Raw genomic sequence first — 22,860 nt, forward strand, 5'->3', positions numbered from 1 at the left:
AGCCATCGTGACTGACAACCTCACAACTGTAGCTGCATTTCCCTAGTAATTTGCCCTTCATCCAAAACATAGAAGATGCTTATCTTCTAATTTTGAGAAATCTTTTCATTTTGAAATTAAATTAGCACGGTTTTTCTTGATCTAGCACCCATCACTTCACCATTTGCTTTTAATTTGAAACTAAAGATCTCTTTAAGCATGGGTGCCTCTAAGGGAAGGTGCAAGTTGTTTAAAAGTATCATTACATAGGATGTAGTATCCAATTGAAATGGAACTTGAATCTGACACATTTTACACAATTTTGAAAAATACTTGAATGATTTTTTTTAAAATATCCTGAAAGCAAAAGGAGTCCATTCAAAACCAAATTTTTAATTTGCTTCTGGTAGGCAGCTTATCCTCACACATCAGAGATGTGCTGTTCGCATGAATGGGCATCAAATACGATGTTTCTGTCTGTATTCATAGTACTGTTATCTGGCCATTAATATTTTAGGATATGGATTCAATTCGCATTTGATACTTGCTTCATTTTTAATGTGCCTAGCTAATCCTGTTTTGGAAGTTAGCAAGCAAGCACTTAAATAAGCACACAGTAGATTTAATGAAAATTCAGTCTTTGCTAGAATAACAGCTAAATAAATTTTGTTTGCCACGTGTGACTCAGCAGTTCAGAACTACCAAGGCAGAGAGTTGATAATATCAGGTACCCTTTGGTCCAGATCCCTTCTCTCATGTTTGCCAAGAAGCTTTTGCTCCCTGTGGTTCTCTTCCAGCTGCTTGTCAGTGTGGAGCTGCGTATCATGTTCCACGTCTCTCATCTCATTTCGGTGAGAGTTGGGGTGTTTCCTGCTAGTTTGGCCAAACGATGACATTTCACCCTGACATGCGGGCTGCTTTCTGTCGTATCCCTGTACTGTTTCTTTCCTCAATTATGTATCTCCTCTAAAAGCTTACCCTGCCTGGCTTCCTGGGGGCAGCTTTGTATGAAGGGTGCTATGTTGTGTCCTTTCGAGCTAACGATCGACTGATTCGCTCCAGTGTGGTTTCTTGGCTCTTCTCTTTTGTCTTGTGATCACTCATTGAGAAAATTGTATTTTGTGTGTGTGTTTTACCTTTAATTTATTATTTTTTAAAACCACCATGGTAGTAAAATACAAACTCTGCAGAGACTCTGCAAAGGTAAGTTATTTGTGCCATTTATTTTCCTGGACAAAATGAATCTATGTTGTCAGCCTACTGAGCATTGTTACTCCTGGTTTTGGAAAGCTGGATTTCTTAAAACCATGCTTGTGCTTCATAAACAAAACTTTTTAGACATCTCTGATGTCTCAGTGACTGTACAAGTATTTGCAGCAGCGTACAAATTATCATTTCCAAAAGCTGACTGAAACCCTAATTTTTTCATGATTGCTATGGTTTATTGGCGAATATGCCTTGTTCTTCTCCACTGGTTCCAGACACTGCCAGAGTATTGCCCGTCAAGGTGGAGGGGGTGGTTTTTAGGGAAAATGAGGCAAAGGATGTTCGATAACAAGGACAGCAAAAAATCAAGGCTTTCCCTGCTCTTGTATCCCCAGTGATGTAATTTTGGGTCTAACCTGGAAACAAGTACAGCTTTATCTGGTGGGGTTAGCAATTGAGCCACCAAACTTAAGAGAGGAGAATATTTTTCTGTGGAGAAGTTTTCCAGGATAACTTCCCAAATCCCTTTGAACGTCTGACGTGCCTCCAGTGTCTGCCAGTGCCGCTGTAACGCCGGAGGACAGCTTAAATGCAAGACAGCCCCTGGCACCATGCGGCAGCTGCTCTCTCTGCTCCACCACAAGCTTGGGCTGTGCTACAAAAACCAGATAGGTAAAGCTACGGGTATGTAGTGCTCCATTTCTGAGCACACGTGGAAGTTACTTAGGTGGAAGCCAGGGGGTTTGCTGTCCCACTCAATCTAAGCGCACAGAGCCACATCCCTTGAGATGCCACATGTCGTAGCTGTGCTGCAAGCAGGGCTCACCCGAGCACGTTCAGGGTGCAGGGCGAAGCCTGCCCCAATTTCTTTGGTGCCTGTAAGTGAGCACAAGTGTTAGAAATAGTAAATTATGTGGTTAATGTGCATTGCTGCTGGCATCCCATTTACAGTTATGTGCTAATACCACATGATTAATCATTTTAGTTGTTGACTGTCATCACTGTGGGCTATTTTTCAAGCAAACGGTGTTTTTACAACAACCGTATAATGTAGATTGGAAAACTGGCCTCCAAAGAGCCTGCGAAGGGCTCCACCGATGAACTGCGGAGGTGATGAGTGCCTCTGAACCACACGAATTCCCCAATTAGCATCCATCAGGTTACTTCAGTAACATTTTTTGGTCATGAAAAAGGAAACCTTTAAAGAAATTTGGACACTTGCTGTTAGTGGTGGAGAGCTTACTGAAGTAATCCAGATGCTCTGAACTTTTAGTAGAAGCAACCAAACAAATTTAGCATCAAATGTCTGCCCTTCTGCTAATTCACAGTTGTAAGGTAAACTATGTCAGATGTGAAGATTGAAGAGCTAATTAGGAAATAACCTCATGCATATTTATTTGATTATGCAAGCACATTAATTACTGTTTGATACTAAGAATTAAAAATGTTGCCAAGTATGTTTAAGTGCATACCTGGAGAGAGAATTTTCACTGGCTTTGCTTGTTGGGATTTTTATTTTGTGAAACTTCAGCAATCAGTGGATGACACTGTATCTTTATCTCTAATGCCTCTGCAAAGAACTTCTGGGTCAAAATAAGAGGTTATTCTACTGCCATTTTCTGAAATAGAGTAATGGTCTCTGTTTTTGTGTACTTCAGTCTGAGCTTTGTAACCGAGCATGGAGAGGATCTTCATAGAGCTTGTGCTCTGGACTGCCATAGCAGCTAGCGGCAAGTCTGGTCCAACTTGGCAGATGTCGTGAGCTAATCAGCTAAACCCCGACATGTCTTTTAATTTGATCCAGTTTAGCTGATAACTTCAGTTTTCTTTATTTCTATGATGCATACGCTTTTGCTGGCTTTCTGGTTTGCCTTGAGCAATTCCAGAAGCAGGCTGGATTCCCCTGCCAGGGCTCCTCACAGCTCCTTACCGTTTCCATTTATTCTTCCCCCAGGAAATATGGCTGCAGCGTTACATCATTTCGGACTTTTTTTCCTCCCAAGCACAAAATATCCTTGCAGAAGCTTATTTGCTTTTCTCCCCCATGGTTACCCACCAAAATCAACTGAGACAGACGTAGTGCTAGAAAAAAAATAATGCTGCAATGTGTCTAAATCCTGTGTTAAAAATGAGCCGTTGTATAAAAATACCCATATCTTTAAAATCTCAGGGACGTCTTGGGAAGGAAAAGATTTTAAACGCCATTCTCTGAATGCATTTGAAAGCGAGTGCTGTTGGAAGAGGTTAGCTCTCCTCCACCCGGCTGCCCATCTGACTCGGTGGCAGCGGCACTTACAGCGGGGCGAGGTGCCGTCCCGGCACAGCGGACTTGCGCGTCTCGAGGAATTTCCGCCTGCCTACACACGTCCTCGCGGAGGGGAGCTGCGGCGTGAGCCTCTGCTTCCCCTTCCCGACCAAGCGGGTGGCTGGCGTTGGTGTAAGAAATGTCTGACCTTCGCCTCCTCTTCCTCCTCTCTGGTGTGGAAGTGCCGCTGCGACGGCCCTGGCACTGGAGCCCCTGAGAGACAGTGCAGGTTCTGCCCTCTGCATTGAAGAGGTACTACGGGTTTCATACAGCAAATGGTTTTCAACGCTCCTAAAACTTTGCCTGGATAATTTTTACCTTGTGAATTGCCACTGTGTTTTTCTCTGTTATCTTGTGTTCCCCTCAATTATCTGCAGACCCTAAGCTCTGCCAGGCAAAGGCTGAGAAACTCTGCCTTCAGGTATCAGTTTGTACAGAAATTTCCTCGGATTAATTCACTCTGAGCCAAATGCTTGTGTAGACTGTGCTTCGCAGGGAGCAAAGGGCACGTGCCAAATGGCTGTGGCCTCAGAAACCTTCGGGTCACTGCTAAACTGTGAATTTTGCAACATCACTCGGAGGCTTTTAGCTGCACAAAGGTTGAGTTGTCATACATAACTCAGGAAGCACAAATTATACTCCCGCAGTCCATGTTGCCTTCAGAGAGGGGTTAGTGAGGTTCGTGACTTGTAGTTTAACTTTTCTGCAGGAATGGTGGATTGCCTTCAGAGCTTGCTAAGCGACTGAATATTTTTTAATCCAAAATAACCTCTCATTAAAAACATTAATGAAATATTGGTTCTGTCTTTAAGTATAAATAGAATTTTTTTTTTAAAGAAAAGAAATCCAATTCTATTTCAGTAACATGTTTTTAAAAGTATCTAGGTAACACTAAGAAGTCCCAAAAGGTGCTTTTGAGTGCAAAGTAAGGTTTGGTGAAAACATTTAATGTTGTAAACTTAAGGCTTTCATCCTGTTCTCTTCTCTCAGGTGAGAAAGGAACTGAACAGGAAAGACACACCTGTAATCTTTAAAGCAAGAAGCATGAAATTAGTAACCTGATATTTGAGAAAAGTGTAGTAGATGGTAGTAAAACAAATAGTTTTTAAGAACTTCTTGTTTTGATTACTGTGTTGCATACTGTAGACTATCCAATGATGAAAACTCCATTAGCAGTATTACCATGAAATACACTATTTGTATGCTGATAACTGGATGCATTTCTGCTTGAAGTCTAATTTCAATCTTCCTCTTTGCACTTGCTGGATTTTTTGTGCGGAAAAAGCCTGTCCTTGAAATTTGATGCAGAAAAAAAAAATGTTTAATCTTCATATGGGACTTGTGATATAAAAAAGATCTATAATGAATCCTTGAATAATTTATAATAGCTGAGAGGTGCTCATACTTTTTATTGACCATAAGACAGTTTCTAACAAACTTGAGGGAAAGTGCTCTTTCAGCATCTAAGTAAAGCCATCTCTAGATATTCAACTATAGGGGAAGATGGAAATTCAGCTGATTGCAGGGCCTTTTTCCATAGAACTCCAGCGGTAATTTTTCTCCTAGTGGTACATTTCCATGCGGTAAATACTGAGCTGGAAGCTGTGTTGCAACGGTAGTGAGAATTTGTGGGAAGGAGGGGAAGATCAGACTGAATGTGTATCTTTTCTGTTTCTCTTTTAAAAGTAATACATCTGTTGGGAGTGACAATGCCCTTCAGATTTCACCAAAAAAACCCAAAATGAAAGTAAGCTGCCCAGGCCAGCTCTCTCTGAAGCCTCACTGCTGTGACAAGTCATTATTTCTTCATTTGTTGCAGGAGAGAATTTCGACCAGAGTCCCTTAAGAAGAACCTTCAAGTCCAAAGTTTTGGCCCATTATCCTCAGAACATCGAGTGGAACCCCTTCGACCAGGATGCCGTCAACATGGTAGGTAGAGAAACTCTCTTCTCAAGCTGTTTTCTGACAACTTCAACTCTCAAGTGGTTCCTGGGTTATTTACAGCCAGCCCTTGTGATGTGATGTGATGAACAAGGTGCTTCTGCTGGGACTAAGCGCGTTCACTAGGCACGCTGGTTGAAAAGCTGTAGAGGAAGAGGTATTGTGAAAATACGGAATACTTTCAGGCACAACAACAGTAAAATGGTGCATTTCCCTCGTTAGTTCTAGTTAATTCTACTGCATGATGAAACAAGTCTAACGTCCAGCTCAGTGACTGGCTGAGAAGGGGTGTAGTCACCCAGGATACATATCCACAGGTGGGAAGGAGGCAGACTGAGGAATTTTTAAGATACCAATATCCATGTGAAATTTTTGAGTACAAAAAACCTTAATGCTGCATATAGCAAGGGAGAGAGGAATCTTTACGGAGAAGCTGGAACTTATCTAAACCACGGCTTTTGTTGGGTGGTCACTTTTAATGACACCTCTGCCCCGATGCATCTTCTGTACATCTCTTTCCTCTCAGCTAAACTTGGTGTGAGTTCGTCTGTGTGGTTAAGTCCCATGAACAGGGGAGGAAGAAGAAAACAGTTGGGCACAGTGACAACTAAAAGACCGATGATCCACTGGAAATTTTCCCAAAGACTTGATATTCAAAGGATGTTTCCAAAATCACCAAAGCACTTGTTAAGAACATGTCCTGACAAAGACAACAGATTACTGGTATTGGAGCTTCCAAGTACAGAAAATGCTATTTGTTTTATAACTTAAAAGCAAACAGTTGTTGTAATAATAACATTAAAGCAATATTACCGATTTCAAACTGTGTATTGGGTCTAACTCAAGATTGGAAAATTAGGGAACTCCGTCCCCCCAATCTAGTTTAGATGTGCTTCACATTTGAGGAGGGTAGGACTACATACCAGCTACTTCAAACCAGCACTAACCTCAGTGTATGGTGCGGGTATGAAGTCAAGAGAATCTCCTGGCCCTCACTCTGGTGGAGAAACAGGGAACACACAAAAACCACAATAAAATGGCTTTGGTAAATGCAGTCTGAATTACATTTAGTTCACATTTGAAACTTCTCTGCAATCGTGAAGGTGTAGAAATCTTCAAAGTTCATCTCAATTTCCACTGAATTTTATTTTTTAGCATTGTGCCAAATATGTAATATGAAAACCCAGGAGCTGGAAGTAGCGGTGGTGCTGAGAGCTGATACTCTGGCACTGCACATGCATAGAAAGGCAGAGATGAGCCTATTACCAATGTCAGTCACTTTGCCCACTGACAGCTGGGGATTTCTGTCCTCTGCTTCCAAATGTGCATTGATGGAGATGGTGCGGTATTTGGGCAGGTCTCCACATCACTTTGCGTATACAGAAGGCATGAAGGACTCAGAACGATGCTTCATCAGCACAGTTAAGATGGTAATAACTCAACTACCAAGGCTACTCATGCCTTTTAGTTCTGCCTTTGAATTGGGGGTGTTCAGAGGAGAAGGGATGGGGGTGTACAGCAGGAATATGGCAGCAAGAGGTAATAGCTGGAATTGCTGCATTATTTGTCTCTCACGTTACAGTTGAAAATACCTAGTATTCATGAAGTGTGATCATATTATCAGACAAAACCAGCAAGAGACCTATTAAAATAAAATAATTGAACTAAGCTGCATTCAGCTGAAATCAAACAGCTGAAGAACACATCTTTCATTTGCAATGTGTCTTGGAGAAAAAAAAAAACATTTACTAACAGCAGCAGTATTTAATGGTCTTTTAAATCATCTTTTGGAAAACTTCTTTATTGTTTTGATCTGAAACATCATTTAAAGTAATATCCACCTCCACAGAATCCCTTGAGGCAATTATTGGCCTTTCTGATCTTGCCTTGCTGTATTAGTTCTGCCTATGTGTTTGCTTTATGTGAGCTTCCAGAAGCAATTTTCCTCAAGAGAAGAAAATGCATAAATCCTTGAAGGTTAACTTGTGAGAACTCTGGCTTTGCTGAATGCCTAAGGAATTTCAATTGCCTTTTGAAACCATCCTGTCGCTTTAAAAATAACCCCCTGAAGTCCCAAGAAATCACTCTGCCTACGAGTCATGTTTTCTCCCCCTGTCAATGTATATAGAGCTCTTTTTAACAGGGAAGTATTTCTTTTCCCCTCACTGCTTTTTGTGATGATCCCTGCCTAATGTCACATACTGTCTTCTGTGGCCATTCCGCAAGTAATGCGTTGTACCAAACCAAAGTTCTCAGTAGAGAGGAAAGTGAAATTTTTAGGAAATAAACCTCCTATTTTAGTCCTCTGGTTCATCAAGGTATATAAATCTTTGCCTGTATTTCTGAAGTCCACGGAAGCATTGTCTGTTTAACATGTCATGTGCTGAAATAAAAGAATTGAAGGTTCCCCAGTGTAATTTGAAGGAGCAGGCTCTAATACAAACAAACGCATCTTTCTCTCCACCCCCTCACCCATGGTGCAATTTGGGTATGAGGCTTGCTGCCGTGGCATGTTGTGAACATGAAAAATATACAGGGGCTTAAAAAGTGAAATAGAGGATCTAATGGAGAAGAGGTGAACTGGTGCTAATGGGCAGTGGTCCAGAGAGGACCTTTGGTTCAGAAATATCTGCAACTGATGATGGCTGGGAGAAGGAAGGAGGGAGGGATTACAGTGTGTGTGTCTGCCCTGCCTCCGTGTTTAGGAAAAGGGTATCTCCTGCTCATCACTTCTAGAGGTGCGGTATGGATTAGTTGATATCTTTTTGTCTCTCTTTGTGCAGCTTCCTTTTGTTTTTACAAACCGTGTTGATTATAAGCTTTCTTGCAAGTACAATTTAATTCCACATTTTTCTGCTGATAGATATGTTGAAATATAAATAGTAAAGTGCTCTGAAAACCAAAATCCTGTACTTTGATCAGTGGATAGTGTTCTGTGTTGATACACAGATGCAATAAAGGTGACTGACTGCCTTCTCGCCGTTAGTCAGCCAGCTTCACCAGCAGGCAAAGCTTTCACCCCCCCAGCACGTCCCAAGCAGCTCTTCCCCAGCACTCTCCTGTGGCGCATGTGACAAACACAGACAAGGTGGGAAGTAATGGGTGTCCAAAGCACTAAGATGAAAGTTTTTGTGCATTAACTGTAGATTTGAAGCTTTCTGTATTGCTGGAAAATGAGCACAGACCCTTCCTTTTGATCTTAGCTTCTTAGGTGACTCTTGGTCATTCTTCCCTGCCTCGGCGCTTTCCCACATTCTTTCTTTCTCTGCCTTTTCCTGTGTCTTCTTGTAGGTCTAACGACAGCGGCACTCTGTGTGCCAGGGTTTGCAGCCAGGGTCTTAAAAAGTCAATATTCTGCATATGCCAGGCTGTGGCTGAAACTTAATAGATGGGTGTCCCTTTGTGTGTGTATACTCGGTATATAAAGGACGAGGGAATAATAATTAAGACTTGGAGGAAATTTATTTAATACAGCCTTCTGAAATTGTCTCAGCTGGTCTGAATTTCCTTGATGCTTATCTGTTCTTGATTGTACCAGTACATATAATTTGCTTATCCAGGTATTTTTCTGTAAAGTGAAGAAAATATAATCTTTGATAGTGTTGAGATTAAAGCCTGTGATTTCAGCCTGATTGGATTTGATAAGGCTATAGCCACCATTGAATGCCCACATTCTAGAAATAAATTTTTATTAAGCAAGCCTGCCAAAAAATGAGGCTAAGAGATATTTATTGTGCAGAATAAATTTAAATAAAGGGTGAAACAAGGATTTTTTACTACTTCTTTATTGGAGAAGCCTTAACCATGGCACTGCTGTTAATTCCTCAATAAAAACGATAAACCTTTTGAATGAAAATGAGGTTGCTATTCAAAAATGGTTCAAGCTGCAATTTCATGGGTTATGTCAGCAAAGCCCATCAATTGAATTAAATTCTTCAACTCCAGGCTACTTCTTTCCCTATACATTACCTTTTAGAGGAATACATAAGAGCTGTCCTAGGCAACTTAGGGGCTTGCTGGCGTGTTGCGAAGTGAGTCTGGACCACTTGCCTAAATCCCAGCTGGCCTGGTAGCAGTTTTACCAGGCTGTCGAATGGTCTCTGCAAGGTGCACTCGTGAAGTTCAGGATAGAGTATGCCTGAAAATATATAATTATTTCTCTTGACCTTTTCCATCATCAGAAGAATTTACTCCTGGTCAAGGTGAGACCTTAGGGGATGCACTCAGTCGTGCGTAGGTTCACATCCCGTGGGAAAGCTGGCTTCTAGTGTTGCCTTTTGGAACAGGAGGAACACTTTGAAGGGTCTCCCTCTCTTCTTTCTTTTTATTTCTTCAGATGGAAGGTACAAAGGAAGCTTTAGTTCTTCGTTTATAAACATACTAATTTAGCTAGAACATAAGGAGTTTCATGCTGACGCACATTCAAACAAGTTTTGCTGGATGTTTGTTGTTTTGTATTAGATGGCTGATAGAATTCCTGAGGAATGCCTGGAAAAATGCCTCGAGTTATCACTAGGGCTATGTTTCAGAGAAACACCCAGTGTAGTAGAATCACTGCAAAAGATTTTGCTGAGTGGTAAATCAAAAACGAGGCTTTCATAGCTTTTGGGTGTTCCCCCCTGCCCCCCTTCCTTCTTCCAGTGTAAGCTGTTTTGTAGCACTTACGGAAGAAAGTGAATGTAATAACTGTCAGTCAATTGTTTTGCTTTCTTTTAAGAAAATTAGCGAAGATCAAAGAATTTCAAGAAGTCTGTAATTTTAGTTCAGTGGTATAAGATGCTCCCTTGGCTCTCTGATTTGAGAGTACTGTGGGAACAATATATGTGAATGAGAACAAAACTGGATGTCTTTATATGATGCTTAAGTAAATGAGACAAAGGCTATTCAATAGTGAAAATAATTTTACAAAGTAATGAAAATAAGTCATAATGCCTTAATAGGTGGGTGATTTTGGAGGGTGTTTTCCTTTCTTCAGTCCTGTCTACCTCTTAAGTAGCATCACTTTTAGGCTGTTGGTTCTTTGGCTACTTTTCAGGGTGATTATGTTTAATGATAAATGGCTTGTTATGATGCGGTGGAAAAAAAGAATGTGCCTGTAAAGCAAAAGTAACAAAATAAAATTGTAGCTTGGATAACTATATCTATTTCTTCTCTCTTTTCTTAGCTGTGTATGCCCAAAGGGCTGTCTTTCAGGACGCAGGCAGATAACAGAGATCCGCAGCTCCATTCGTTCATCATCACCAGAGAAGATGGCTCTCGTACGTATGGGTTTGTGCTCACGTTCTACGAGGAGGTCACGAGCAAGCAGATCTGCACAGCCATGCAAACGCTCTACCAGATGCACAATGCAGAGCAATACAGCAGCGTCTGCGCCTCCTCCTCGTGCAGCATGGACTCCCTGGCCAGCAGCATCGATGAGGGCGATGCCACTTCCCTCGCTAAGCTCCAGCGATACAACTCCTACGACATCAGCAGAGACACGCTGTACGTCTCCAAATGCATATGCCTCATCACCCCTCTGCCCTTCATGCAAGCCTGCAAGAAGTTCCTGATCCAGCTTTATAAGGCGGTGACCTCCCAGCAGCCGCCACCTCTGCCCCTGGAGAGCTACATCCACAACATCCTCTACGAGGTGCCCCTGCCACCCCCGGGGAGGTCGCTGAAGTTTTACGGAGTTTACGAGCCCATCATTTGCCAGAGACCTGGGCCCAACGAGCTGCCGCTCTCTGACTACCCGCTGCGGGAGGTCTTCGAGCTGCTGGGCCTGGAGAACCTGGTCCAGGTTTTCACCTGCGTTCTTCTGGAGATGCAGATCCTTCTGTACTCACAAGGTGGGCGCTTATCTAGCGATGCGTGTTGGGTCTGTGCCAGCGGGCAGTTCCTGGGCAGCTGTAGCCACAGGAGCTAATATAAAGCTGTTGATTTTCAGCGGATTTGTGAAATGTGAGAATGTAATGAAAAAATGTGAGAAAAATTAGTCTGTCCTAATGAAAGCACTATATAATTGTTTCCTCCAGGCAATCTAGATGCCGCTTGTTTAATTATGCATTGTATTTATCACTTGTGACAGCTAGCAATAGAATTCACTTAATTATTATCCTTACATTGCCCTTGATCATGCTGCAAGACAGCATGAAACTATCCTATCTTCTGCAAAAATACCAGCAGAAAGTAATACATCTTGCAGAAAACACTCTTGCTACTTACTTTTTCAAATTTCAGCAGAGTATTGAATTGAGATTTCCTCCCTCCCGTATGATGGATATGTTCTGGTTAAAGCACTGTGAGTTTTTTAGCACTTAGAGGCTGAAGTTTTAATGCTGGGTTGGAACTGAGTGGAGTTACAGGACATCCCTTTGTAGTCCTACTTGAGATATTTGGGAACTTTTTTGACAAGGTACTTCTTTTTGAGACACTTAAGATTGCAGTTGGCAAAGGCTAGCCACATTGGCAGAAGTTGCTTGCACAGAGCCTGTCCACATCGAAGTATGCCAGCAAGCTTTTGAAAATCTGACCTGTACCTTTTCTCTTCTGGTTGTGTCTTTCTGCAATCGGCAATACTCTGCTACAAGTGTTGGGAATCTTGATTTAGCACTGGGCGTGCTCTGAGGTTTTACACTCCTATTACTCTTTCCAGTATGATGTTGGTTGCTGGGAGTCTGGGTCTGGTGATATTCGGGTACAAAAGGTATATGCTGCAACTGCTGCAGCGCACCAGAGTGGCCAAACAAGTCAAGTTCAAGTTTCCTGCTGACTTTCAATGGGTTGTCCAGATGTTTTGGAGGTTCCTCTAAGTCTCACTGGATGCCTGTCCATATTATCTGGGTTCCCAAATGGCTTCTGTGATGCTGACCCTAAATTAGTAAAATGTGCCTCAGGGAAAAAGGTTGGGGGGGGTGGTTTCATCAGACTAGAATGAACAACATGAAGCCAGGAGGTACGCATACCTTTTAACAAAAAGAAGAAAAGATGCTGAATACCTGGACTTCTCAAGAGATGTGGTTCAAGCAACAGACAGCTTGAAATGGAGAGGAGAGAGAGGATGGGAAGTCATCTAAAATGAGTATGGGTAATGAACCTTCACGCTCCAAAAGTGAACGCTCAAGTTTGTCATATAAAAGAAAAGGTCAGTAAGTGTGTAATAGTAATACTAATGAATAAATGACTGAGAATGGGGAAAAATGTTCAGGGAGGTGGAAGGAGGGTAGTTCTTCTGCAAATGACTGAATTCAAAGGATTGCTAGGTCTTTGCGGAGCACTTTTCCGCATGGACTCCAGGGGTTTGCTTTTAAGAACCGAAAATGAAGGGCTTTATCTGCTCTGAGTTTGAAGTGTGAGCAGAAATCCTGCTGTTAGTTTTGATTAGGCTGCTTTTCGCCTCCCTTCTGCTTCTCTGTGTGTGGACTTACTCCTTTCTTCCTCCTTTAATCGTGCTACCTTTGCCACTTGACACCGGGGTTCAACATTAAGCAGCAACACCACTGAAATGCCTTTCCATCCCTGCTCGTCATTCCCACCCTGGTCCCTGCCTATGGACTCACTGAAAACTGAGATCTTTTTTCCTGTAAGCTAGTAGCATTAGGAAAAATCTGCTTGTCAGATTACATTTAGTAATATTTTGTGCAGATGGAGAGCAACCCGCATATGCATTACTTTTGTAATAGTCCTTGAGACAGATACAAAATATCCACTAAATAATTTTGACTCAATTTTCAGTGCCACCAGAAGTTAGATAAATGAGTGTTTTTCTTCCAATTACTGGCTATAATTTAAGGGTTTACTTGTCTTGTTTGTTTTCACTGTGTGTTTTTTTAAAGAAAAATGAGCTAGTGAGAATTAATCCTCTCCACCCTCCAAAATTCAGATTTTTTTTTCCCCTCTCCCTTGATTATTGGTGAATCTAGGGATGTCCTTGACATGACCTTTACTTCCCTATCTAATATAGACACAACTTGATGGCGCATGGGGAAAAGCATACAGTTGTATTAGGGAAATACTGTGATTATGTAAATAGCATCGTAATGCTGGTTCCCAGAGGTGAGGAATGTGGAATGGAGGTCAAGTGCAAAGCCTCAGTTTTGGCATATCCTGATAGCTGAGTGCTTGGCTAATTGTGCACTGCGGCTTCTTTTAAGTATCAGTCTTGCAATTCCTGAAAGAGAAAACAAAGCAGCTCTTTTCCTATTTGAGATATAAGCGGGCTAGATACTACTGAAATCTCCTTTTTAAGGTTTGAGATCCATCAGGGAGAAACACTTTCTCAACGGCAAGTTCTTTCAAGGCAAAAGATGAAAAGAAGTTTTTGGCTTATGTATCGCTGTTCCAAAGTAAAGAATGAGAAAGTGATTTTGCAAATTTGTCTTTCCTTCCCTTTTTACTTTAAAGAGGATAGACTCGCTGGACTGTGTTTCCAGTGGCCTGGCCTTGCTGCAACCTTACCAAATTTAACTAAAGATTAGCAGAAGATGGTCTTGCATCCACAGGGTGCAATTTCAAGCAAGACAGCATTATTTACCCAAAGTCAGAGTTCACTGAAATGCTACAATACTCCAGAAATCAGAGCATTGGACCAAGACCTACTTCAGTTCACCAAACTATTTCAGTGAGAGAGCTGCTAATAACACCTGTGGGAAAAGTAAGCTGACATTTTTTGTGGTTCTCCTAGCCCTGTTGGAAGGAAGCTTTCCATTCAAGCTTGCCAAAAAAATTGTTCCTCTTTTTAAAGGATAAAGACTTCCTTTGGAAAGTTGAGTGATGTCGTGGTTTAACCCCAGCCGGCAACTAAGCACCACACAGCCACTCACTCACTCACTCCCCCCACTATGGGATGGGGGAGAGAATCAGAAGAGTAAAAGTGAGAAAACTCGTGAGATAAAGACAGTTTAATAGGGAAAGCAAAAGCCGTGCACGCAAGCAAAGCAAAACAAGGAATTCATTCACTGCTTCCCATCGGCAGGCAGGTGTTCAGCCATCTCCAGGACAGCAGGGCTCCACCACACGTAACGGTTACTTGGGAAGACAAACATCATCACTCCCAACGTCCCCCCCTTCATTCTTCTTCCCCCAGCTTTATATGCTGAGCATGACGTCATATGGTATGGAATATCCCTCTGGTCAGTTGGGGTCAGCTGTCCCAGCTGTGTCCCCTCCCAGCTCCTTGTGCACCCCCAGCCCACTCGCTGGTGGGGTGGGGTGAGGAGCAGAAAAGGCCTTGGCTCTGTGTAAGCCCTGCTGAGCAGTAACTAAAACATCCCTGAGTTATCAGCACTGTTTCCAGCACAAATCCAAACCACAGCCCCATACTAGCTACTATGAAGAAATTAACTCTATCCCAGCCAAAACCAGCACAAGTGAAAATATAAATTGCTGTACAACCCTCACCGTACAGTGAGCCTGCTGGCTGTCTACTAAGAACCTTAAACTTCTCACTAAACATCTGTCAGCTAAAGGCGGATTACTTTTTGAGGCCAAGAAAGAGCAGAAGGGATTTGAAAACTGCAAGCACTGGGAACAGTGGGTCAAACAGCTTTAGTTCCAAACTTTATAGGCACGGGTGGGCAGTGGGCTGCCTCCAGGAAGGACGGTGGTCAAGTGGAGTTGCACCTGGTTACTGACAGAGTTGGTGATAACAGCAGCGAAGGGCTGGCAGGAAGGTGGCACAGAGACTGTACTGGCTCTTCTGGAGTGGTTTTTCTCTAGTGAACTAGGAGTTGATGATGAAAAAGTTTATTTTTAACCATGTAGCTGAGGCATAATGTTTCCAGCAGCCTGAACAAAGGCATCTAACTAAATGAAAAGGTGGGGGCTGTTGGGTGACTTTACCCAGCTTGCCCTGGATGCATTCCCAGCATGGTATGAGCGTGTCTGGCACAGCTCTGTGGTGTGGACAGGACCAATTGGTAGCTGTTTGTACCACGGCTGCTATTGTCAACTTTGGGTATCTAGTTGCTCTGCTCATGGTGTTTTACGGGTGAGTGGTATCCCATCACTTGGGAAAATGAAGGGATGGTAGTGGACTGTTACTTCACCTTGCAGCTTTAGTGGTCAGGCAGAATGGTGGAGAGACTGATGTAAAAGAATGATGAGCTCATTTTTTGAGCTCATTTTTTAAGCTCTTTTGTTCTCAAACGTTTTGGACCGCAGGCAACTACCTTAATCCTCAACTTCTCTCAAGTTTACGGTTTAAACTTTAAAGCAGCCTGGTGCTAAGGAGCTATCACCATGGCTTTACAAACCACAGTTTAGGAACTGCTGTTGTGGATAATTGTGTCCTTCTGGGGCAAAAGCCACTATGACCATAGCATTTCAGTCTGAAGATGTGAAACATCTGTGCAGCTTGGGAGCAGCAAAGGGTGCTCTGGCAGCGTTAGGGCAAAATGCGGAACAAGGCGAGGATAGCTGGGTAACTGGCAGAGACCTGTGCTTGCACCTAAATGGCAAGACTGAAAAGACAAGCCCTTACTGTTAATGGAGACAGTGTGGACTTCCAGCGAGTTAATCAAAATCTCTGTTGGTGGGTAGATGTAATAGACCGCGCTAAGTGCTGACTTTGGCCTGCAAAGGTGGTACAGAAAGCTGTACCTGAAAGCACTAGAAGCAGAACTCCTGTGGCTTCAGGTTACATCTTCCTGCATATAGAGAATACTTTTAAGTTTAAATAGGGCCAAATTTTAACAATGGGGCTTTGAAAACCAAAGGGAGGGTTAAAAATTTTTTTCCCGCAGTTCTTCGGGGTGCAGTCTTTGGATTGCAGCCTTATAAACCTCTAAAAATCAAAGCTTGGATTATGATGTGTTCCTGTGGCTTTCAAAGGAAGGACATAACAACTACGAGACTCCCAATAAAGCAGAAAAAACTGATACAGAGTCATACTTGTTATCACTAAACAAGGCACAGGGTGTAGCACACATCTAATGTTGTGTAAGCTTGGGGCTTACAGACTTTCATTTACGAAACAGACTTGCTGTTGTAGTTTTATTATAGTTTATTCAATCGTAGAAAGTAAGACTCTTGCAAGTGGCCATTATTTTTTTCAAAGCACAGCTCTCCCATGCGACCATGGAGATGTAAGGGTGTTGTGAATGTCCAGGCTTCCAGCAGCGTCCAGGTTAATAACACTCTGCAATAGCTGCTACAATTTCCCAAGGATCGGTAACAAAACGCCACTGGCGTGAGATGTCTGCTGGAGAGAGATGAATTAAACTGTGGGCTCTGCGGAAACCTCAGCAATCCATTTTGTATGTCTGCCTTTCTAGGGATTTAAACATGAGAGGGAACGTGTGGGTGAGACGAAGATAAACTTCTTAGAGCTTAGGCTATTTCTACTCATTATAATTTTGAGCATTTCCCAAGTTGTTTTTCAAAGGGCTCCTCAAAGATTGAAACATTCTTCGCGTTATTTTTTTTTCAATCTTAGAAATTATTATACAAATGACTATACATACATATAGTCATCACCTAGAAAAAGATGGTGTCTGAAAAATCTTTCTTACAAAGTCTGTTTTGGGGGCGATTTTTTAAAACGAATATATGCATGATGGGTTTGCCTTTTAAAGCATTTTTACACCAAATAGCTATGCAGAAAAACCTTTGCTCTCCTCTGCTTGTTATTTAAATAGTTGCACTCCACTCTGCTATTCATCAAAACCAATGGGAAGCTATTGCAGAGCTAATGGTGAACAATTTACACGGTGACAAAATGTGTCTATGCTGTGATAGAGACGCGAGTTTAGGGCCTCAACAGCACCAGAGTCAGAGGAGACTGCAGTGCGTGTTCCCCTGGAAAGGAGACAAGTAATTGGATAGAATAATCAAAGAATCAAATATCCTCTTGGTTTTTAACTTAGGTAGAAAGACAAAACTGTTTTTTTAACTAAAAGTTGCTCAATTTTGTTAGTTGAAGTCAATATGGCCCGAAAACTTAAGTTTTTAAAGCAGCTGGAAAGAAGAAGGAGCTAGTACAGGTCCGTAGCACATCCCCACCCCTTTTTGTACTAATAGTGAAGCGTAGAGGAAGATTTGGCAACTGCTTTTATCACTTTGCACGCACACACTCCATCCCCTCTCCACTTTTTTTTAGTCGGATCTTATGATTTTTCCATTATGAAAAGAACGGGGCGGGGAGAAATTAAATTAGGCCTTTGCATTCCGGCTGTGGCAAATGCCAGATAAATAACATGGCAGTCAAAAGTGGTCTTGAGCAAAGCTGTTGCCTGCCGAAGTCCGTGCCTTCCCCGCCACCCCGCTGCCCTGGCCCAGAGCTGCTGCCCACCGGGGAGGCTGCTCTGCCCCGGCAGCCACAGGGACGAGCAAGGGGCTCCCTGTGTCGTCAGGTGCATCTTCATGTGTCCTACTGCCGCCTTGTCCCAGGCTTTTGCCCTGCTCTCGGAGGTTTAACCATGCCGGTAATGGGAGCTAATTCAGGTTTTCCTGTGAATTAATTCTTAAGGTGGCTCTTAATCATAAACTAATTTATGCTGAACCACTGACGGCGGCTGTAACAGGGATAAATCATATAAATGGAAATTTATTGAAGTGGAAGTGATTTTTTTTCCATTAAGCGTTTGCCAATGAGGGAAAATGGAAAGAATTGGCCTCGGTGAATATCAGCCTTGGGATGTTTCCCTTGGGGCAGAGCTGACCCCCAGGCTGAGAGGCTCGTTCTTAGTTCAGGCAATTAGATGCAGGCTAGTCTTGATCATCCTGTTGAAGAAAATGTGTATTTTCAGATTTGCATAAATTGCTGCTCTGCTTTTATCATGTAATTCATGTGCTGTGTCGCTCGCTGGTAAGTCCCCTCTTCTGTCAGGGATAAAGGGCGTTGAGATGCCGTGGGTCGTTCCCCAGGACGGTCCGCTGGTTACGGCCCTGTGTCATCGACCTGTCCAAGCCCCTTGAAGGCAGCACTGGTGCAAGGTGATTTCTATGGCAAATAAACATTTCCTGAAGCATTTTTGTGCATTTTATCTGAACATCTCTTGAAAATCACCTGGTCTGACTTGTCAGTCATCGCAGCTGCCGGTATACAAACCAGATGAAAGGTGGAAGCTTCCAGGGCGCTTTGAAGTCTGCGAGACTTATATGCGTTGCTTCTGTGGAGCTATTGAGATCTGATTTGAAAACCTTTGCTTTCATAAACAATTTTTGTCTCAGATGTGAATTTCAGACTTCCTTTTTCATCTGCAGTATGCTATATATAAACATTACAGATCTGAAGGTACCGAGCCACTAGACAGGTCTCGTAACTGTTGTGCGCCGTTCCTGACTCCCGCTCAGAGCTCAAAGCAAAATATTAATTTTTGTTTTCCAGTTTTTCCAATATACCTGGCTCAGCTAATCCATATCTTGTTACAAAAAGTAGCAGTTGAACAGCAATTGCTTATAATACTTTGACTGAAGAGGAGCATATGGAAAAGCTATTAGTCACGAGGATGTTTTAAAGCTTGTTCAGGTGTTTCGCTCTGAAGAATTAGCTCTTATTCATTAAGACGCATTGTTTTTTTTTTAAATTTTGTTTTATTTTCTCTGTTGTTGGCTTTGTTTTGTTTAAAACTATTGCTTAGAATTGTTTTGTTCCTTTTGATAAGGTACTCTTTGAGAACATCATCTGATTATCATCTTCCAGGATACATATTTAAATACGTGGCTTTGCAAAGCTGCAGTTATTCTTTATGCATGTTCAAAAAGCAGTAGAGGAAAGGAAGTGGTGTCCAGGTAACCTGTCTTTACAAATGCTTTCAAGTGCTTTCAAATTGTATGTAAAATGGGACTTAAAAAGGAAAAGAAAGAGGAAGCATGGTCTATTTTTAAAGCATTGTACTGGATTTAAAAGATCCAGACTGAGACTCCAGCTCTGTGGTCGGCTTTCTACCTTACCTTTGGTAGGTTACTGGAACAGAGAGTTGGAAAAGTGCCAAATAGTCCTTTCATCAGGAAGGCTGGGTGTGTTAAAACTGGAATAACACTGTACTGATCACAGCAAGAACGCCGTTTCTGGTTTGAATGAGCATGTGTGTGCTCTTACGCATGCCTTATACTCAAAAATTCTGTGGTTGGGCACTTGCTGAGAAGGTCCCAGGTGAAAGTCTCTTCTGTTTGATTACGACCAAAGATTTGAACCTGTTTTGGAGGTAGCACCTGAACAAGGGAGGTCTTAGCTGTTCTGGGCAGGGGTAACATTGATGTTGCTTCCCCCTCTCAGAGGATCTTGGTTTCGCTTTGCTGCAGCATGGGAAGGATTTTGAGATATTAGACTCCTTTGCAGCAGGAAAAGCAATGTTTATGTTGAGCTTTGTGAATTGCTTAACATCTCAGAGCTTCTGTACCCAATCTGTGAAGTGAAAGGAGAAGGATTATTTTGTTTTGTTTTCTCAGTCACTGCCTGTGTTTGGACTTTAAGCTCTTTGGGATAGATATTTCTGCATGCACAGTATCTGTTGTAACATGGTGCTGATTGGTTATTGTCCTGTTATTGTATTATGGAGAATCAACATCAAGACAAATATTTGTCAAACTTTGTCCTCTTTCAGAAAACATTTATAGTGAGTTAATGTTCAAATGCTGAAACCATTTCCATCTCTAGCACAAAATAGTGATTCGTAATTATACAGAAGTCTCTCAGGGCTTGCATTTTAAGCATTACGTTGTACCTTGCGAGCCATGTGAATATTTCCAGACCTTTGTAAAGCGTGGCTGAAACACGGCGCTTGTGCAGCAGAACTGCTGACCCATGGCAGAGCGGGTCCCCGCTGCGGTTACTTGTCCTGCACAGGGAAGTGAGATGCAGGGACTTGGCCAAGGGCCCCCGGCAGATGCTGCCAGAACAAGGGGTTGGATCCAGAGTCTTTGAACTCGACTCTGTTGCCCTCTCCTTCACCTAGGGAGAAGGTTAAGTGTGAGAGACAGACCCGTGCCAAATCCAGCTAAGCGGTTGTTAGGAGGCAGCAGTTGCAATAGAAGCCATAAGGGCCACTTTGCCTTGGGATTATCCTCCCTGAGCAGTTTTTCTTGGAAAATGTCCTGTGTACAAATTAGAGATTTAACTCTGAACACGAAGAACTTGCTGTAGGGGCTGTGCTCGATGATGTTCCCTATCCTGGAGAAGGCAGGACGAGGGATGCAGATATAGCTGCCAAGCAAAATAAATACTGTGATATAATATATCGTCACTTTGGGAGTGGGGAGAAATGAAAACTGAAAGGAAGAGAGGGATATAGCAATGCAAGTAAGAGAGGTAGAGCAATCAGATGGAAAGGGGATCCAGCATAAGAGAAATTTAAAGCTAAAACCCCATCTGCACGCTACAGAGAAACACATCTGGTGTTTGGGACATTCAGTAAGTCTCCAGACCTTCTGGGTCCTTTATTCCACTGTCCCGGGCTGCGCAGCAAAGAGAAAGGGAGGAAGCCCCAAGCTTAGGTCTCCACTGTCCACTACTTATTTCTGTACCCAGGGATGATTTTGCACGGATCAAATCTTTGCTCTGGTGGCAGCAGCCATTGCTGTGGGCCATCACCGTGGGCTGCGACCTTCTGCTCATGCATTTAAAGCAGCCAGTAGTAGCCTTGTTGGCATCACAGGGCCTTTCACTGCGTTCAGCGTGGCGGACGCTGCATGAGGTGGGTGAGCCCTGAGAAGAGGAAGGGATTTATTTCCCTGATCTCAGGAAATTGCCTTGATTTGAGCCATTCGTCACTCTGAGTTTGCGACCTTCTGTGGATATCACCCAGACAGTGTTTTTACTTTTTGTATCTTTTCCGGATGTTTCTTGATGTCAGATGGATGGGAAACGGGACTGTTGTGTCCTCGCTCTGCTCAACAAACAGGCCTTTCTCAAAAGACACTTCCTAAACTGGCGAATACTATCTACTCCCCTATTCTAGCTCTGAAGGTTGGAGTAGGATCAGAGAATAGTTTTCCCACCTGGGCCTCTCATTCATAAAATAACAGGCAAAACTTGGCTTGCAGTTGGAGATTGTTATCGAAGTCCAATAGCGATGGTGGGATAGGATCTGGAAACGCTGTCCCCCTTGATGCAAGCGCACACAGTCTATACAAACCCTGGTTTTCCCATCCACTTCCATTCTTTCCCTTCTTCCTTTTTTTTCTGTTCTGCCGCCCCTTTTTCTCTCTCTGATTTGGGGAAATGTAGGAGTCCCTTGTTTCCAGGTTTTCCTCAGTAACCACATAAGCTTCCCTCAAATGCTGATGGGTACAAGAATACCATCATCGAAAAAGACTTTATGCCTTACAGGATAGATGTCTAACCTTGTACAGGCTTGAAAGTAAATACAAAGTAACTAGAGTTTCTTAATTCATTAAACATATATCAAAAGAACCATTTAGAGGTGTTTTATTTTAAATTATTTTTCTGGAGGAACCTGGGAACTTCCTTCTCTTCAGTGAAAACTGCTGGGTACAGAATTGTTTTTATCTCTGCCAGTTGCTAACAAACATTGCTAAATGGTAACAATTAGCCTAATAATTTGGTCATCACTAGTTTTTTTAAAAACAACTTTCCTCACAGTCAGTTGGTTACAAAACTTGTGCTAGTGACTATGTTAGATATTATCAATAGCATCAAAGAAGAGTGAGCACACATTTCCAGAGTTGAATGCCCTTATCCAAAAAGGTATTTGCAACTTTGCTGTGAAGACCTGTTATTTCACATGGCTATGTAGATCAGAACAGACTTTGAAATCATCTCGTGCATACTAAGGCATGCTACTTTCTGTATTTGATTTTTTTTTTTAAACTTTAAAGCTTTCAGAGTTATGAAGTGTCATGAGACGCCTAAGCTTCACCAGTAGATGTTGTAAGTTGATTCTGTATAAGAGCTCCTCAACAAGACAGCCACTGGACATGTATAATTACAGACCATTGCATAGGGAGAGATTCATAAATGGCTAATCTGTAGCTAGGAATGGTTTTGAGGTGCAACCTTGAGACTGACTTGTATGCATGAAAATCATTTTGAAGATTGAGTGACTAGCTATTAGTAAGACAAGATGAAAAATGTTTTTGTCCTGCCAGCTGACCTTCTGCGGGTCAAGGCTGGTTTTCCACAGAGAGGTGCTAGCAAGAAGGAGAATGGGTTATGCAATTTGTTGTTTTAATTTGCATATTTATTCAAGTGCATCCCCCCAGTGACCTCCTAATAGCTGAGCAGCGTCAGATGACAGCGCTTTTGCTGTTGCTGATGTCTGCCAGGGTGTCAGGCTGACTTGTTCAGGAAACGGGAAGGGCCAGGCTGGGTTCCTATCCAGGCAAAAGCAGACAGTGGGAGAAAAGCCTTCTTACCCGACTTAAAACCAGAGTGTTCATACATATAGCTTTAATTTCATGGAGTGGGGCAGAGGGGCTGGGAGAGATGGGCAATAACCCAAGGATCTGGGTCTGGCCTTGGTGAGAGTGAACATCTTCTGGTTGCT

At 42.6% G+C, this 22,860-nt stretch overlaps 1 protein-coding gene across 1 annotated transcript in view; it reads left to right on the forward strand.

Moving 5' to 3' along the window:
* The window catches only part of DENND5B (DENN domain containing 5B), a 117,488-nt gene that overhangs the window by 49,583 nt on the left and 45,045 nt on the right, over positions 1 to 22,860 (forward strand). The window contains exons 2-3 of the mRNA XM_075142986.1: positions 5,310 to 5,419; positions 10,596 to 11,262. Coding sequence (XP_074999087.1) covers positions 5,310 to 5,419; positions 10,596 to 11,262 — 777 coding nt within the window. The remainder of the gene's footprint in view (positions 1 to 5,309; positions 5,420 to 10,595; positions 11,263 to 22,860) is intronic.

Source organism: Calonectris borealis, chromosome 1, assembly GCF_964195595.1.
Source record: "Calonectris borealis chromosome 1, bCalBor7.hap1.2, whole genome shotgun sequence".
Lineage (NCBI taxonomy): Eukaryota > Metazoa > Chordata > Aves > Procellariiformes > Procellariidae > Calonectris > Calonectris borealis.